The sequence below is a fragment of the Penicillium alfredii genome, assembly GCF_028826965.1.
Source record: "Penicillium alfredii strain IBT 34128 chromosome Unknown utg000004l_segment0_segment0, whole genome shotgun sequence".
NCBI lineage: Eukaryota > Fungi > Ascomycota > Eurotiomycetes > Eurotiales > Aspergillaceae > Penicillium > Penicillium alfredii.
In genome coordinates, this window is record NW_026622701.1 from 1,171,408 (window position 1) to 1,189,134 (window position 17,727).

General features: G+C 50.1%; 9 protein-coding genes across 9 annotated transcripts; 4 read left to right on the plus strand and 5 right to left on the minus strand.

Annotated features, from left to right (window-relative positions):
* Window positions 1-159: 159 nt before the first annotated feature.
* On the minus strand, window positions 160-3,233 carry NUU61_002097 (Hid1 family protein; the record flags this gene model as incomplete). The annotated part of the gene is made up of 8 exons (XM_056652679.1): window positions 160-675; window positions 743-1,236; window positions 1,296-1,539; window positions 1,595-1,948; window positions 2,003-2,245; window positions 2,293-2,390; window positions 2,446-3,067; window positions 3,138-3,233. The coding sequence occupies 8 exons, from the start codon at window positions 3,231-3,233 to the stop codon at window positions 160-162; spliced, it is 2,667 nt and encodes an 888-aa protein (XP_056513746.1).
* Window positions 3,234-3,560: 327 nt separating this feature from the next.
* Window positions 3,561-4,407, minus strand: NUU61_002098 (uncharacterized protein; the record flags this gene model as incomplete). The annotated part of the gene is made up of 2 exons (XM_056652680.1): window positions 3,561-4,131; window positions 4,187-4,407. The coding sequence occupies 2 exons, from the start codon at window positions 4,405-4,407 to the stop codon at window positions 3,561-3,563; spliced, it is 792 nt and encodes a 263-aa protein (XP_056513747.1).
* Window positions 4,408-4,838: 431 nt separating this feature from the next.
* On the plus strand, window positions 4,839-6,714 carry NUU61_002099 (uncharacterized protein; the record flags this gene model as incomplete). The annotated part of the gene is made up of 4 exons (XM_056652681.1): window positions 4,839-5,373; window positions 5,423-5,811; window positions 5,870-6,544; window positions 6,619-6,714. 4 exons carry the CDS (start codon window positions 4,839-4,841, stop codon window positions 6,712-6,714), a joined length of 1,695 nt encoding a protein of 564 aa, XP_056513748.1.
* Window positions 6,715-6,977: 263 nt separating this feature from the next.
* Window positions 6,978-8,128, minus strand: NUU61_002100 (uncharacterized protein; the record flags this gene model as incomplete). The annotated part of the gene is made up of 2 exons (XM_056652682.1): window positions 6,978-7,960; window positions 8,026-8,128. The coding sequence occupies 2 exons, from the start codon at window positions 8,126-8,128 to the stop codon at window positions 6,978-6,980; spliced, it is 1,086 nt and encodes a 361-aa protein (XP_056513749.1).
* Window positions 8,129-8,336: 208 nt separating this feature from the next.
* On the plus strand, window positions 8,337-9,048 carry NUU61_002101 (mitochondrial 54S ribosomal protein bL19m; the record flags this gene model as incomplete). The annotated part of the gene is made up of 2 exons (XM_056652683.1): window positions 8,337-8,532; window positions 8,603-9,048. 2 exons carry the CDS (start codon window positions 8,337-8,339, stop codon window positions 9,046-9,048), a joined length of 642 nt encoding a protein of 213 aa, XP_056513750.1.
* Window positions 9,049-9,514: 466 nt separating this feature from the next.
* Window positions 9,515-11,231, plus strand: NUU61_002102 (uncharacterized protein; the record flags this gene model as incomplete). Its single annotated transcript, XM_056652684.1, has 4 exons — window positions 9,515-9,911; window positions 9,970-10,274; window positions 10,347-10,468; window positions 10,538-11,231. 4 exons carry the CDS (start codon window positions 9,515-9,517, stop codon window positions 11,229-11,231), a joined length of 1,518 nt encoding a protein of 505 aa, XP_056513751.1.
* Window positions 11,232-11,367: 136 nt separating this feature from the next.
* NUU61_002103 (uncharacterized protein) lies at window positions 11,368-11,672 on the minus strand (the record flags this gene model as incomplete). The annotated part of the gene is made up of 2 exons (XM_056652685.1): window positions 11,368-11,606; window positions 11,663-11,672. 2 exons carry the CDS (start codon window positions 11,670-11,672, stop codon window positions 11,368-11,370), a joined length of 249 nt encoding a protein of 82 aa, XP_056513752.1.
* A 681-nt stretch (window positions 11,673-12,353) lies between these two features.
* Window positions 12,354-14,447, minus strand: NUU61_002104 (catalase; the record flags this gene model as incomplete). The annotated part of the gene is made up of 9 exons (XM_056652686.1): window positions 12,354-12,850; window positions 12,929-13,013; window positions 13,077-13,364; window positions 13,430-13,553; window positions 13,607-13,761; window positions 13,833-14,043; window positions 14,104-14,127; window positions 14,190-14,319; window positions 14,378-14,447. Coding segments are annotated over 9 exons (1,584 nt in total), but the record flags the coding sequence as incomplete, so codon positions are not given.
* Window positions 14,448-15,683: 1,236 nt separating this feature from the next.
* NUU61_002105 (GMC family oxidoreductase) lies at window positions 15,684-17,435 on the plus strand (the record flags this gene model as incomplete). Its single annotated transcript, XM_056652687.1, has 1 exon — window positions 15,684-17,435. One exon carries the CDS (start codon window positions 15,684-15,686, stop codon window positions 17,433-17,435), a length of 1,752 nt encoding a protein of 583 aa, XP_056513754.1.
* Between the last annotated feature and the right edge of the window lie 292 nt (window positions 17,436-17,727).

Consider the following 17,727-nt stretch of genomic DNA (forward strand, 5'->3'; position numbering starts at 1 on the left):
TGGTACTTCACTATTCAAAATGTATGAGTTTATGATTGATAGGAATACATGATATGATCGCGTGAAACCGGAAATATAATAACCTTGAAAAAAAAAGAGACGGAATTCATATCGTGCAGTTGTGCGCTATGTACATTTGGATCCATGTCCCATCCCCCGCTAAACCTCCCGCACGCTCGGGGGAGCACCATTCGGAGGCTCTTGGGATATTGAATTGCGGCCTCGAAGACCGAGGTTTCCGATACGCTGCACAAGATTGGTACCAACAGCGTCAACCGCGCCCTTGGGGGCAAGCAGCGTGGGACCCTGCGCGGCTGCCTCCTGGACCTTGAACAGCCGGATTGCGGTGCCATTCCAGACGCCCACGGTACCAGGGGTCGCTCCCGCGGCGGTGCCGACGACCATCTCGCTGGAGAAAATGAATCCCCAAAGCAGCGATTCGTACCAGCCCATGGAAAGCGCAGACCACTCAAATGACTGCACTCGCACCGGAGTGGGATCCGAGATGATACTTTTGACCTGGGGCTCCTCGGCAAAGGATGGGAGATTGGTGACCAGGGTCCGAGCATCAGGGCTGGAACTAGCTTGGAGGGCAGATTCGGGAATGTGGGGTTCGATGGCAGATATGATAGTGAGGATGGTGTGCAGTGGCAGCTCGGGCAACCAGGATTCGAGCTAGAAAGACATCATTAGCACGGGAAAGATCCAGAATGGGGTTCATGGGGCTTGGTGATATGCTTACCCAAGAGACAGTCGGCGTGAAACCACCTGAGGGAGCCGTGATCAAAGCAGACAAGCTGGTCTGGCTGGTCATACTATTTTGTCGGGAAAATGATGGCCGTCCTGCGGGCATCTTGCCTCGCGCTTTTTCAGTCATTCCGCGCGGCTGCTGTGGATTATTCTCGTCTACGACGGACGACACCGAGGGCCGGCGCGAGGTCTGAACGAAAGGCGATTGAGATGGAGTGTGCTGCCCTTCTCTTTCATCATCGGATTCGTCACCAATTGCGAAAGGGCTGTTCTCTTCAGGAATCCGAGTCAAAGGAGACCTGGCCCCAGGAGGAGTGTGGGAATCCTCCTCGGAGTGCGAGAGCGTTGGGCTGGTGTCTGTTTCGCTGGCTTTTCTTTTTTCATTCTGACGCTCAATCTCTTGCTGACCACTCTCAAGAGTGAAAGCTCGCACAGCTTCAAACCGCTGTTTATACTTGAGTATAGCGTAAACGAGGTACGGATTTTCTGGGACAAAAATTAGAATGACTGGCCAAATGATATGGGTCTCATTATAGAGAATATACCAGTGAACTTGTGCTCGACGACAGCATTGATGAAGTCGAGTAGCGATGCGAGAAGGGTATGGTTGGTTTCATTCGCCAACAAGAAACTGGGCGCAGACATTAACGAGAAGAGTTGGATGACCTTGGAGCTGGCACTTGGCGAGATGTGTTCAATGCGAGGGGCGATGTTGTTGAGGATAATCAAAAGCGCGGGATAGACTGTGTCCAGCTTCCCTTTGCTCGTGGTCATAAGTGTATGGATCGACTGTTTAAGTCAGTACTCGAGACTTGGGCTCTGTCAGGGGCTAGGAAAGACGAACTATGATCAAAAAGTCGGCATAAGAGCCTCGGAATCGAGGGAGCCGTATTGACTGGGGCAAAGTTTCCTGGGCTTCAAACTTGAGGTTCAAGCTCGTGCCAAATGTGGGCTCCGCGCTCATCGTCTGAAGTATAAAGATGCACATTCGGACCACGCCTTGCTTCGACACATCCAGTCTGTACTCCATTGCATAGAAGGTACAAAGGATGAGGAAATCATGTGAGCGATTCGAATCAATGATGAATGCCTTGAACCGTTTGTTGCATTGCAGGGTCTCCCAGAAGAGAACAAGCATCTCGGGCGCCCATTTCACCGATCGTTGGCTCCCAGGTAGATAGGAACTCGTGGCTTGCATCTGTTTGAAACTGTCAATACACAAATGCCCAGAGCGTTCAAAGGGACCACATACAGGCTGGTTCAATATCCTGGTCATGCCATCCACAAGGAACTGGAAGTCCTGGGGTCTATGCAATCGCCCAAAGTAATGACGATAGAAGTTTTTGGGCGGACTGCCCCGGCCGTCTTCGGGAATCGGATACAGGAGAAGAACAAGAAGTAATTGTAGGCAATAGATCACGAGGATCTGTTTCGGGTCTTTCCAGACAACATGATCATATGGCACCCTCCACGCCGCCGGGTTATACTTCATGGCCTATCTCGAGTCAGCTGTGAATTAATCATCGACAGAAATATGCATACCGTGTTAAGAAGAGAGCAGAGAAGGCTCAATACAGCCTGCTTGTCCTGACAAGTCGTGATGTAGGTAATGGCCTGAACGCCTTGCACGGGCAGTGTATCTAGAACAGTCAGTCTATCAAGTCATATCGATGTACGTAGGGGCCGCGAACTCACTGGAGGGCATGTACATGGCCTTTCCGGTCATCGTAAGCAGCAGTCGCAGAATCTCACACCGGTTGTTCTCCAAAGTTTTGTTGGATCCCATTGCAGTGTTGCAGCCGACGCCGCTTTGCCAAATGGAATATGATATTTTGCTCTTGGCAGTCGGAAGTTTGGGGATAGTCAAATCGGCGAAGAAGAGCAGATCGAACAAGGTGTCGATCAACTCCTCGGCCAGAGGTTTCGCATCTTCATAGTCCTCCGCGCGGGGCGAAGTCCGCTCGTGTTGGTCCTCCACCTGCGCTTCGTCAAAGAGAACTTCTCCGGAAATCTGGGCCTGTCTGGTCTTCTTCTTCCGGCGCGCCCAGAAGAACTTCTGCTCCCAATCCTCCAGGTGCTCAGCTTCGTAGACAAAGGGGAGGAGACGGGTGAGGACACGAATGCAGTTGAGCGCATCACGGTCGGGCGCAAGATCCGGGTCCGGAAACGACGGATGGTTTTTCAGAACGATAAGGCGAGAGATGACTGAAAGGAGGAGGGTTTCGAAGTTCAATAAGGCATGATCGCGCGTGCGCCGGATGTCGGCCGAGGTGAATAGACTGAAGACGTCTTCGGATGATTCAGGAAGTTCCCAGAACTGCCAGAATGAGTTAATGTCTAGACATCTTGCGCCTATACCACTCGAATCATTCATGCCTGGAACATACCCTGGCCCAGTAGGCGTTGTCGGCGGGGATCTCCTGTTCCTCGGAGAGGCGGAAGATGCCCTGCTTGAAGACAAGCTTTGACTCCGAGGCCCCCATTTCTGACGAGAAGACACGATCACGGCGTTAGAGGCTGCATATAGTAGAGTGACAAAGCCCGGGGATGAGGTTGACACGAGAGATGGCTGCGTGCCAAGCGTGTTGGATGTTGACGTTGCTGCCGCAGGCGAGGTTCTTGGCCAACGCGGATGGGGCCCCCCCAGACCGATCAACATCTACATCCCTAGAGAATCTACAGTGTTTCTGAAAACTATTATTCTAGGTATCCTTGTAATGTATTATAAAGAGGGTCGCTATGAAGCCATGATCTACACCCAGTTGCAAATTTGCCAAACCAAACCAGAAAAGAGAGGGGGGGAAAAGCATTCAGAGGGCCCCGTTGCTAGCAGAAAGCCTCCTGCTTCTCTCGTAAAGCCACTTGTTACTCAATCCCAAGCTCACACGCTTGCCTCCAAGTGGAGAAGGTGTACTTGGACCCATGCTGGACTCCCCAAACGAAGACCTTCGCGCGAGAGGCGACGATGACCCAAAGCTCTGTCTTCGACCAGTCTCACGGCCTCCGTTCGACACTGCCTTATGGAGCAATGGACTGGAGGCGGGCGAGAAAGGTGTTCCTGAAGAAACTCGTCGCTCGGAGAAGCTGGCACTTGCAGACAACGGAGAGGAACTCGGCATGCTGACAGGGCTGGCCTTCCGCGACGTGGACAGCCGATATCTGGGCGGGGTGACATAGGTTGTTCCTGGTGTCAGCGGTGGCGTCGCTGTAGGATCCAAGCCAAGAAGAGCGCGTTGAGTAGGAGTGAGTGGAATATCGGAAAGGTCGTCCTTCGGTCGGAAGAGGGGATACAACGCCATTAGGATGTTGAAAGTAAAGAACAATTGAAGAGCCAACGCTGAGAGCTCGTGAAGAACGGGGCCATCAAAAATTTGACGCGAGCTGATCCAAGGCTGTCAGTAACCCTCGTGGAGCATCATCGGCCTCATCTACTCACTATGCCTTGAGTGTGTTTCCGAAGGCCCAAATGATCATGAAGGCCGTGCCATTCCACAACAACTTTCTCAAGTTCGCATCGCCGAACGTAGCGGCATTCTGCCGTCGAACCACCTCGCTCAGCTGAGGATGACGCCACTTGCCTGGAGTCTGGGACCCCTCGGGGGTGGGTGCTGGTGCTGATGCAGCCTTAGGGGTGGAGGGAAGCGACTGGGTTGCCATTGGTCGCGTCGGTAGAATCGCTCGAGTAATCGAGTATCGAGGATTTGAGGACAGAAAAAAAGGGGGATAGAGGGGACAAAAACTGGAGTCTCGTGTTATTTACGGTGCCATTCATGGACAGGACGCGAACAGATTGGACTTACCTTGTAAAGGATTCGAGCGGGACTTACCTGGGAGGAGAAAGATTTGACAAAACGGATCACAAAGGCGCCGGCATAGCTTGGGGACTCCAAGGAGTAGACTCAAAGCATTGCGAGTGTTTTGGTGATCGGGGAGGCTGGGGGGTGAAGGAGTGTCGACGCAGACTGCGCGGAGTTTATCCGGGCTATGGTTGACCCGGGCCCCCCCACCAATGATCTCCAACGTCATCGCCGGTCCACGATTGTTGACACTTCCTCATTCAAACTCCACTTGCTAGAAAACTCACCAAGATGGCCGACACCTTCTTGGAGAGACTTGATGCCATGGTAGCTGATGTGCTGGCCGAATGGAACCTCTACACAACGGTCCTCGCTACAATCCTTGGTGCCTTTGCGGTGTATATGGTGATTGCGTCCAAGGACCCCGATGTGCACCCATTCCTGCTCGCTCGTCAGTCTACCCCAGCTCCCGTCCGGCAACACGGCGAGTCAGCTACTTACCGAGCCCTGGAAACGCCCCATGGCTTCCCACTTCGCCTCGGATTGAATGTCAAAGATCCCGGAGCACCCAAATGGACCGGAGGCAGACGAGGTGATCTGCGCGATATCTGGAAGACTGCTGTGCGTGGGGCATTAAATGAAGATGGATCACCTTCTGGAAAGCAGGGCAAGATCTACACTGTTTTGGGCAAGAAGGCCATCGAACACTCGCTGGATCAGGTTACCCAGGAGATCAATGTCATTGGTCGTCATCTACAGAAATCCGGAGTCAAGACGGTGGCTGTCTGCCTGACAGATTCAGTGGAGCTGCTTGCTGCAATCTTCGGTAAGAACCTCACTTCTAGTGTGCATGCCTTGGCTAATCGCTGGTATAGCGGGTGCCTTTTACGGATACAAAACGATCATTGTGCCCCACAATCTTCCCCCGGAGACATTGTCAGCGCATCTCCAAAAGGCTAACGCAGATGCTCTCATTGCCGAGGCGGGCTCTCTTGATCTGTCTTTGGTCACTAAGGGTAACAAGCAGCTGTCGATCGTCGTTTGGGTTGCTAAGTATGGCAACCGACACATGGATTGGAACGAGGTTCCCGAGGACGTCAAGGGCAGTTTGAAGGTGGCCGTATGGCATGAGCTGATTGAGGAAGGCAAAGACCTGAGTGGACTGGATGTCCCTGCCTACGATCCAAAGATCCCGACTCCGGCTGTGAACACCGTTTGGCCTTCTTCCTCAGAGTCCGGCGAGTTTATCGATTTCAAGCCCGAGGTGAGCTTCCTGGGGTGGCTGACATATTTACGCGGTAGATTACTGATTATGACCCTAGAATCTAGTGTCTGCTACCGGTGCCTTGAGTGCACTGCCTCGTACCCAACGCGTGAACCCGAATGACATTGTTTTGTCGATAGACTCCCTTTCTCGATCTTACCCGCTTTGTCAGATCATGGCTGCCTTATTCGCCAATGCATCGATTGCGTTGAACTCTGTCGCCGGAGAGAAGGTCGACTTTGCTCTGGCCACAGTTGGTGTGTCGCCTACAATTATCGTTGCTTCCTCGCGCACCATGTCTGACTACCACGACCGAATTATGGAGCCGCACACCGGAATTATTTCTTGTTTTGGACGCTGGCTTCAGGCACGGACTCTGGAAGCAGGAAACATGCCAACCCGCAATATTTTCAGCCAACTCGCCCGGATCGGCCCGACTGCTGAGCTGTCTCTGGACAATCTTCGTCTCCTTTGCATTTCCCATCGCATTGATGCCAGCCCTGAGGCCCGCCTCTCTACCCAGCAATTGACCGATCTGAGAGTCTTCACCGGGGCCCGCATTTTATATGCGTTGACAGGACCCGGGGTTGCTGGTGCAATTGCCCAAACCAACATCTTTGACTACCGCAATGTCGGTGGTCTCAGCCACTTCGGTGCCCCACTGAGTAGCACAGAGGTCACTTTGACCAATATCGCCGAGGACACGGAGTCTGATGGGTTAGTTGAGGGCCAGGTAAGCGCGATGCATTTCCTTCTGTCTTCTACATGTCTATCACTTGAATTTTGACATATATAATTTTTTTTTAGATTACGGTGTCTGGTCCTGCTGTTGTTGGTGGCAACACTACCTTGCCTGCTCGGGGGCGCATTAGCAACGACAACACTCTGGAGCTGTGCTCTTGAGCATTTTACATGGATGAAGCCAAAAGAATACCCAGTGTCCGGGTCTCGGGCGTGCATTCTCGGAATTCCAGAACAGATTGGAACATTAACTCGGTGCTGTTGCCAGAATGCGTTGACTATGTGTATACTTCCAACTAGCACTTCGCGGGTTCACATGTGGCAGGAAATACATGCATTTTATCAAGTACACGGCTCCGACTATATCAAGAAAACAATAATATACATCCTAGTGGGCTCAGCCAACGGCCAGGCAATGAAGAACTTTAAATCTTCAACAGAGACCGGCCAAGCAGATTGCTTGTATAACCGGACTGCTCCGCTTCTGAGCCACACTTTTCAAGCTGGTTCTTCAACACATCCTTGAGCTGGCCGACGCGTCCCTTGAAGAAGTTGTAAACTGGTTTTTCAAGGGCAATGCCATTGACCAGAAGAGTCATCTGGATACCATTGTAGATGGCGAGATTTTCCTGCAGTCTCTCATCGATTTGCACAGGTTTCGAGACATTGTTCTGGAAGTGGCCCCGGGGCCAGGATGCAATCAGCTTCTGCGCATAGTTCAGGACTAGGCTTCCTTCGTCTTGGCCACCAAGTTCGTTCAACGCACGAGCGGCACTGAGCTCCAGAAGTGTACCGATTACAAAGGGCTGGCACTTCGGGTCTTGTTCGGGGTCTTTGACTGCGTGCTGCGGGGCGTCCATCAGATCGACCGCATGTTTCGCCAGACCGAGAGCGTGGCTGGCCTTCTCGCCCTCGAAGTTCGCCTCCTGTGCTACCCGGTGGATTTCAAAGAATAGGCGTCGAACAATACCCTTGTCCTTAAGAGTCAGACCAGTGCGTTCGCTCTGCCGTGCGCACTCGATAATGAGTGAGAGCTTGTCAACCTTTGCGGCTTTGCGGATCAGATACTCCCAGCGATTGGGCGAAAGAGAAATATTCGACATGTGGAGTCCTCTCAAGAAGGGGATGAGGTTTTTAAAGTCGCTCGGAGATTTGATCATTTGGAGGACATTCACTGCATCCTGTTTCGATGGCAGGTCGGCGTGGTCCATGTGTCGAAAGGTGTACGATTCCTCGCCATTGAGGAACACGGTAACTGGTTCATTCTCCAACCTCTTGGCATGCCTTTTCTTGAGCATGCTCAATCGCTGTTGCCGAGGAAGGCCGTGAGGTATGAAGAGATCTTGTCGGAATCGGTCGAGGGCTTGGTCGAGTTCGGGAGAGGAGGTCGAGGAGAAGGTCGGGATTGCTAGAACCAAATATTTTGTTAATGGACACATTCTTGAAAGAGCAGTTGCAGAAGAAACAATTTACTTGTTTTCGAGGCATAGCTCCGAACTTGTGACGATTGAAGCACCGATGGCCGCAGCAACCCGGTGCCCCGCCAGCGAAAAAGCCTGCCCACGGCTTGCGCCATTGTTTGCGACGAGGACTGCGCGAAGAAATTGCAGCAAACTGGGACCGTGAACACCAGCAATTCTCTCTCGGTCGCAGTCGCGAAAGGGCGAACAACGAGCGGTGGTGAGTTCGCGGAGAGAAAAGAATCGCGTTGGCGTCTTGGCAGAAATTCTGCCGGATCCGTCCAAAACTTCAACTCCGACTTCAACTCTCCCATCGACATCACCATGGCCGCCCTACCAGCCATGCGGCAGCTGGGCTGTCTGAGGTCGCTGATGAGGACTCCCAAGTTTTCGCCAATGCATCTCAGCAGCCGATTTATCTCGACCGTGTATTCCAAAAAGCCCGAGCCGATTCCTTTCCCTCAGAATCTCCCCCAGCAATTCCGATCCCAAATACCGATCCGCCTGCAACCTGAGCAGGGTATGTTCCCGGCACTTTCTTCACTTATGATCGAGTTTTGTGTGTTTGCTAACCGGGTTTCTGGGAACAGCGCCCAAGAAGATGAAGGTCTACCCGCCCCCGCCGTCCAGCCGCGCCGTATGCAAAGATCCTGTTGCCCATGTCGCCCAATCGCAAATGGCCGTTCTCGATCCCAATGGCGAACGGAAGGCACTTTTTGACTACCGGCGAAACCCACGAAGTGTGAAGCCGGGCGATATTGTCCGGGTCACCTTCAAGAACGGGGACCCTTTCAACGGCGTGGTTTTGAGCATTCGGCTCCGCGGTGTGGACACTTCAGTTCTACTGCGAAATGAACTCACTCGGGTTCCCGTTGAGATGTCGGTGAAGACATTCAGTCCCAATGTGCAAAGTGTGGAAATCATTCAGCGATCCCAGAGGAAGACGAGAAGAGCCCGGCTGTACTACATGAGGTTTGTGCTCGAACTGCTCGGCTCCCCCCCAGAAAACCTTCTCCAATTTCGCGCCCTTTACTGATTCTCCCTTTTCCAGACAACACAAGCACAGCCGTGGCAGCGTGGAGAATCTCGTGAACAGCCATTTGCGCCAGAGGAAGGTGTTTACTGGCAAGCGATAGTGGCGCGATCATATCTCCCTGCATCATTCTAAATGTATACTACTATTCCAGATTGTTTCTATAGCCCGCAACTCGCAATTTTGCCAAACCGCATTAGGGCATATGTAACTGGGAGTTTCCCATGGTTTACTCGTGTTTCCCCAGTCATGACTCGGGTGGATCTATCACGTAAATGCTTAAAACCTCCGGTATCAATGCCTCTTGCCGATTTGGCACCTGGGCAAATCGGGGCAGGTTTTAGTCAGCGTATGCGTGGGCTTTGGCGTAGGACTACTCAGCTTCGGCTCACAATTGCCACTCACACTTATCCTGCACAGAAACTTGACAGAACTTCTCGTCAATCTCAAGGTCAACCAAAAAAGAACCATGTCTCAGCGCGACTCTAGTTCCTCTAGCGGGACACCCAATTTTGTTTTCGTGGCCGAAAATAGCCACTCGCAAGCTCGGAGCCATGCGATGCGTGAGCACTGGAAACAGCGGCATGGACGCAGGCGAGAGGCCAAATCGCACTCTAGACGAAAATCCCGGACACTTGTCTCGCGTTCGGAGCTGAATGAAGATACCTCTCAATCCCATGATGCCCTTACAGATGGTTCCCCGGACGGGCACCAAGGCAATTCAGATCAAAACAGGGAGCAATATCCCAGTGTCGCTACCCAGCTTTTGTCTGGCCTGAGCCGCACTTTTTCTCCTTCCAGACCTGACCCATTTCAAACATGCCCTGTTCCTCTTACAAGCCAACATCAGAAATTGCTCCACCATTGTACGTTTAACAACCAGAGAGAGCAGTGTCCATGAAATGGCGGCTTACTGGGTACCAGGGATAAGCACTCATGCAGCGATGATGTTCGAAGATCTGGATGCTGCCGATTTCAATCCAATGAGGGATGTTTGGTTTCCCTTGGATCTGTCGAATCCGTCATCTTTCAATTGCGTTATGGCACATTCTGCTGCCCATCTAGCTCATCTCTATGCCGGAACATGTCCACAACGAGGCACAAAGTCCTCTGATGCCTTGAGGTTTAAAGCCGAGGCATTGAGGATCCTGCGCTGTTGGCTTGTTGATCCAAAAACAGAGCTGAGTGATGACGCTTTTGCCGCCATTATTCGTCTTCTCACGTTCGAGGTACGTATCTCAAAACCGATGGACCTACGCGTCTGCTTTTCTTTGCAACATATCTGACGATGCTGTATCTAGAGATATTGGGGCACCGTTGCGGAGTGGAAAATTCACCGTGACGGCTTACAGAGAATGATCGAAGCCAAGGGTGGCGTTGAAGAGCTGCGTGATAACTGGCGCTTAGAGCTTGTGGTCTACCTGTATGTCAATCCCAATTCGGGTTGTCTTTTATACCCATATTGTGCTCGCAGTACTGACATCAATTACAGTGTCTCTTTGATGTCACAGCCATCATGGCTTGAGTCCACGAATAATCTCGAGGAGATATCTCGCCTTCCATCCCAATCCCCAATTGCCCATCCGATCCTTCTGTCTCTCGACATCCAAAAAGTCCGCTGTCTTTGGTTAATATCATTTATCCAAGATATGCGGACCTTCATGGGATCTTTCCATAGAATCGGGTTGTCAATCTTTCCATCTGTTCACACTGCAGTTGAACTGTTACGACACAATCTGCAGCTTTGCCTCGAGAGCACTTCTGTCGAGACATATGTCTCCGAACTGGAAGATGAAATGTTGACATGCCTCTTCTCAATCGGTGTCATATTGCAGGAGTCGATTTCCCCTCTATACGAAAGCACTTCTCAAACACCAGCATTCAACACCTTGACTATGCTGGATAGCGCTTTGAGTGAATCTCAGGATGCATGGAGCCAGTCCGTTCGCAACTTGCGCTCCACTCTCTGTCAGATTCTTGTGCAATTATACGGCATTGGGGACTTCAAGGTCAATTACGTTGTGGAGTTAGTCAAGGTCCTTAGCATGCTGAGCTTGGAGGCACGCCGAGGAGTTGAAAAGTGTCTTCTCAATTTATTCTACTCATTGGGGGACCGGGGAAACATGGCTTTGATCGACGATGGATGGACACCCGATTCGCTATTATCTACTGTGCGTGGGCATTGAAGCAACCTCGAAGTTCGATAAACATAGCAATATAAATCTGACATGAAAAAATAACCTTCACATTCCATGATTTATTCTTGATTTCCGCGAGCTATTGGCAAACTGAGGATGTTGATGCATCTAGACTGAAGCAAAATCACATCAACCCCCCATAAGTCTTTCCTTCTTCCTCTAGGGTCTTATCTTCTTGATAGTACTTCCTTATACCCTCCTCATCCTTTTTCAAATCCTTTTCCAAGGTTCTCAAGTGGCTCTGGTGGCCGAACGCCTCATCCTTATTGCCGCCCTGGGAAGTATTGTCCTGGCCATGGTCCTGATGATGTTCAAAGATTTTCGCCATAAAGGACATCTTATTCTCAGGGGCTTTTTGAGTGTCTATAAATATATCAGCACGGTTGGAAGATATGAGGTTAGTTAGATAGCCAACAGACCTCCAGGCATTATCAGATTGATTGAGGAACGTGTCCGTGGGTCCGTGTTAGGGATTCAGAGTTCCCAATATTGGATCAGATGGTTTGGGTGGTAGAATCCAGATAACCCAATACTTTATATATGTGTGCCATGTCGTGCTGATGTGCTGGCTGCTCACGGCCTTTGTTTTTCTCAGATTTCGGGCCCCTTTGATCTACGTCATCGAGTCGATGGGCGTGTATGTGGCTCCACATTGCCAACTGTAGTACAAGTATTGGTCCAATAAGAGCTCGTTGTTAGTATTACCTTTTTTGTTCTGTATGCTGGAAGTAGGAGACTGGTAATTCCACGGACTATAGAGGCTAGCAGCCAAGGATTCTCTGAGGGAAATCATTCTACTATAGTCATCCATCAAATCTTTGCTGCTTTCTTAATTTGTTATCCGCCTCTTACTAGTCTTGCTACTCTGTAGTCATCATATGTACGCGAAAACACCCAAAAGGGAATGTATGATTCTGGTCTCGGTGTGAAACACTCCTAAGGAGTCTAAAGAATGTTTCAATGCTGGTGCAGGAGAGAGCGATAAACCACACATGAAGCGATTGAGAAGTATTACCACATTTTTAAGAATCCTTCTTTGCCGCCTCAGTCGCCTGCTGTACCCTTGATCCAAGATCGGGGTTAATCCGGGCAAAAAGACCTTTTCCCATATCAGCGCCGAGATTTCAAACTCCATTTCCATGCTTTGGCTTTCGATAGAAAAAAGACAGTATACGTACCATATACTTCTGAGCGCAGCTCAGCGCTGTTCACACCCTTCAGGTGGGCAGCAACATTTCCAACAAGCCGATCCTGGTGACCGGGGTCACGGCCGATGACATCCCACAATGCCGCAGGCTGCACAAAGTCCTCGTCGGTGACGTGGCTTGTATAGGACACAATCTCCCCGGCCCATTTCTCGTGTTCAGTGTGCAGGCTCAACACCGCGGCATTTATCCCTTTTACTTCGGGATAGAATCTGGTCGGTTGAAGCGAGGAGCCCACATAATTGGGGTCTGCGCCATAGTTGCCGTCAAATCTCATCTTTCCGTCTCTCTGGAAGGGGCAATAGACAGACGCCTTTGCGGCATTGGTCGGAAGCTGTTGGTAGTTCACGCCTAGTCGATACCGGGCAGCATCTGGGTACGCAAAAAGTCGAGCTTGTAGAACTATAGAAAATTAATAGTGATAATTAGTCTACATTTCTCAGGAAACAGGTCTTTCTTTTGTTCAATCATGTTCCTTACCAGGATCAGCAGAGGCAGCGAGACCAGGTACCATGGTCGATGGAGAAAATGCAGCTTGCTCAATATCCGTGAAGTAGTTCCGAGGCTGTTGATTATTGGGTCAGAATTCGAACACACCATTTTCCTGCTGCTGATTGAATAGACTCACGTTCCGGTTCATGGTCAAGCGGCCGATTTGCTGCAGTGGGAAATCCTCATGTGGCCAAACCTTTGTCATATCAAAGATATTCCACCGATATCTCTCGGCCTGCTCGGGGCTCATCAATTGGACATAGACATTCCACACAGGATAGCTACTCTTTTCAATTGCCTCAAACATGTCCTGGATCAAATAATCTGGGTTTTCGCCCGCGACTCTGGTTGCTTCTTCCCTGGTGAAGTTCTTTACTCCCTGCGTTGTTTTGATGTGAATCTTGGCGTATTTGAATGATCCGTCCTAGACAGACATTGTAGTCAGTAAGCCAAGGCCTGTCCCTTGTATTAGGCTAATTTGGTACCCACGGGCTGGGTAAACTTGTAAGTGTGCCCACTGTATGCATTCATATGGCGAATTGACTTGGGAGTGCCACGATCACTGAAAAGATGTAGAAGCTCATGCATGCCTTCTGGGTTGCCGACATGGAAGCTAAATCAAGTTAGAATTGCTTGCGACCCTCAAAAATGAGGAGAACACCATACTCCCAGAACTGGAGGGTGTAAGTCGACTTGCTCATAAATGATTTATCAAGATAGAGACTTACCATGTTCGCATCAGGTAGGTGGGTCTGAGGATGTCTCTTGTGAGATCGATTCAGGGATGGAAATTTGATGGGATCACGGATGAAGAAAACAGGCTTGAGTGTTAATTTAAGTTAGAACGCGTTGTTTACGTAGCAAGTTCCAATAGTCAGAGTGATCAACTTACTGTGTTGTTGAACACCCAGTCCAGATTACCCTCATCGGTATAGAACTTCATTGCCCACCCATGCACATCTCGAGAGGTATCAGCAGATCCGGCCTCTGGGCCTACCGTTGACACTCGGAGCAGCACAGGCGTCTTTTTTCCGGTACTGTTGAGGAAGCTGGCGGAAGTGAAATCGCTGCAATCACGAGTGGCTTCGAATTCGCCGTACGCTCTGCAGGATATGTCAACCTCGATGATGGCAATGGGACTGTGTTATTTAAATTATTCATACCCGACAGCTTTGGCGTGGACGACCCTGGTAAAAACACACAAGTCAATGGATGTTGAAAGAACGGGGGTTTTCCAGAAGGTGCTTACCGCTCTGGGATTCTTTCTCTGGAGAAATGGGCCAGTGTCTCAATGAGGTGGGTGTCTTGAAGTAAGCCCAGCCCTCCTCCAGCGCGGTTTCTCATCAGAACTGCAGTGTTGTTGCTGGCAAAGGGGCAGCCTATCCAGGGTCAGAGAACAGATGAAATCGTGAATCAAGTTGGGATATTTTAACTAACCCTCCGCTAAGGTGTAGTACTTGTCCATTTTGACGAAATAGACCGTTTGAAGAATGATTTGAGTTAATAACACTTGACAAAGACGAGTTATGTCTACGAAATCATTTTGCTAGCATATCTCTGAGGTGCTTATATACTTTTCATCTACAGAGATCCCCTCTCATGTCTGATTAAAGCCTTTTGAATTACAACGACAGTAATTGGCAGGATACTATAAATGATCCACTGTGGGATTTCGACCCCTTCATGTCATCATGATTGTGTGTTCTGAGAGCTGAGTTCGTATGGATCAACGACAGACAAGAACAATCATAGGCCTTGACCCTGCAAGTTGACGCAGATGGCAACCAAACAATGTCGATAGTCATGATATCGACCACCCGATATAATTAGTAAGAAGTATATTATTGGCCAAATACCATTACCCAATCTGGGCTGTGTTAATCCATGGATATCTTCCCGGACCCACATGCGGTGATGGCCGATTCAACCTGGTGCTGAGCGATTTATATCACGCCTATATGCATGGAACTCAGAAATTATAATAATTGGACCATCAAATTTCTTTGATTTATTTGTCTAGACCTTGTGCTTTTCCCCTATCTATACAGATTACTCCGCAATTCCCACAATGGGCAGCTGAGCCCAGTCCCGTACTACTACTGTATAGGGCTGATTCCACTTCCTCGTTCACCAACCATTTTAACCAGAAAAACATTGACTTCCCGCATGGAAGTAAAAGTAAATTCATCTTCTCTAACTGGAGTAAAACTAGTGGTCTCATGCGTGAAGCCACATTACTTGCAAGTCCATTATGACCGCGGTTTCGCTTCTCCTCTCCAATTATGGAGCATACAGCAAAGGTTTCTCGTAGCGAAAGTGGATGCACTACCAGTCCAGTAGCTCAATTGAGGTTGAGACAATAGTATGAATGGGATCTGACGTATGAGACTCGTCTCCTGCATCGTACACTTCAATATCCCAATACGGAACAACTAGTACGCCAATCAGACCCGATTCGTAGGAAGTCCTTCTTTCAAGAAATTCAACGGTGAGCTATTTTCAGCCAATTTACATGCTCTCACTGATATGGTGATGCATACTCCGCTAGCTCCGAGTCGATGACGTGAAAAGAGAGGGTTGGTCGGAAATCGCTCCTGTGGACTGGTCTAAGTCTTCCAAAGCGGTGATCCGCTTGACATATATAAACCCCGTGAAATACAACGGCGTATGGACTCAGAACATCTAATTATCATTATATTTTTCTCTCTGAACTTTCGAAGCACTTTCGTACCTTCTCCTGAAGATGTCTCCGCATGTACAGGCCAACGCCCGCTTTGACTTCATTGTGGTTGGCGGTGGCACCGCTGGCAACCTTGTGGCTGGCCGACTTGCTGAGAACCCCAATGTCAAGGTTCTAGTTCTTGAAGCTGGAGTTGGCAACTCCAAGGACATCGAGGAGATCAGAACCCCGGCAGAGGCAATGGACCTCCGGAACAGCCAGTACGACTGGGCCTATAAGACAACGATGATCAAGCGCGACGACTACGAGCGCGTCGAGAAGCCCAACACCCGTGGAAAAGCCCTCGGTGGTAGTTCCTCCCTGAACTATTTCACCTGGGTCCCCGGATCCAAGGGTACCTATGATATGTGGGAAGAATATGGCGGGAAGGAGTGGACGTGGGATCCGCTTGTTCCCTATCTTCGAAAGAGTGCCACTTATCATGACGATGAGAAGGCCTACTCAGCGGATCTCAAGAAGATCGGTCAAGGTGGTCCGATCCCGATTGCCCACTCTGAACTGATCCCCGAGATGCAGCCATTCCGGGATCTCCTTACCAAGGCCTGGAAGTCCACTGGCCAGCCGATCAACGAGAATGTCTTTGATGGCAAAATGGTTGGCCTGACGCACAGTGTCAATTCGATTTACAAGGGCCGCCGCTCTGGGAGTTTCCTGTGTGTTACCGACAGGCCAAACATCACCATTCTCCCCGAGGTGCATTCGAAGCGCTTGATTATTGACGATGCCGATCGCACTTGCAAGGGTGCTACTGTGATCACGGCCTCGGGGCAGGAACTGAACTTCTTCGCTACCCGTGAAGTGATCGTGTCGCAGGGGGTTTTTGAAACCCCCAAGCTGTTGATGCTCAGCGGAATTGGCCCTGCGCCAGAATTGTCCAAACACAACATTCCCGTCATTGTCGACTCGCGCCACGTAGGTCAGCATCTTTTGGATCACCCGGGCGTTCCCTTCGTTCTTCGAGTGAAGGATGGCTACGGCATGGACGACTATGTCTTGCGAAAGGGGAACCCGAAGCATAACCAAGCCCTGGCGGCTTATTCCAAGGGTCACGGTGGTCCGATGGGATCTGGATTCCTCGAGATGGTTGGATTTCCTCGGATCGACAAATACCTGGAGAAATCGCCCGAGTACCGAGCCGCAAAGGCTTCCAACAATGGAGCCGACCCCTTTTGTCCGTACGGCCAGCCTCATTTCGAGCTTGATTTCGTCTGTTTGTTTGGCAGCGCCTTCCAGTGGCATTATCCCACTCCCAGCAAGGGGAGCTATATTACTGTGATGGTCGATCTGGTTCGCCCAGTCTCTGACCCTGGCGAGGTCACTCTGAACAATGCAGACCCCCTCCAGCAACCCAACATCAACTTGAACTACTTCAACAACGATCTGGATGTCATCGCCATTCGAGAGGGTATCAGATACGCCTATGATGTCTTGAAGAATGGGGATGGGTTCAAGGACATCATTTTGGACGAATATCCTTGGGTGATGCCATTACACGACGACGAGATGATGAAACGGACTGTCCTGGACCGCTCGCAGACCTCATTCCATCCTTGCGGCACTGCACGCCTGTCGAAGAACATTCAACAGGGCGTGGTGGATCCCAATCTTAAGGTCCATGGGATCAAGAATCTCCGAGTCGTGGATGCTTCTGTGATTCCTGTCATTCCTGACTGTCGAATCCAGAACTCGGTTTACATGGTGGCTGAGAAGGGCGCAGATGCGATCAAGCGTGCCCATAAAGATATCTATACTTAGGAAGGTGCTGAGAGTCTCTGAGTCAGTATATGTCTATGTAGGTTTTCTTTTGGTGACTAATATTTGATTCGTCTCTTCAAAGTGATCTACTGGTTGAGTAGAATGCCTCTTAAGGCTATCAATAAGCTAGAATAGTAAGAGAAGAGCAGCCTTGTACTAAGGCAATAAAAGTCTGACAAGAACCAGAACGACTAGTTTTAAGCAATGTATTCAATTCCTCTGTTCTTTGTTTGTTAATATCTCTTTCTTAGCCTCTTTCCGATTATCTTTTACTAGCTATCGAAATCGGTAT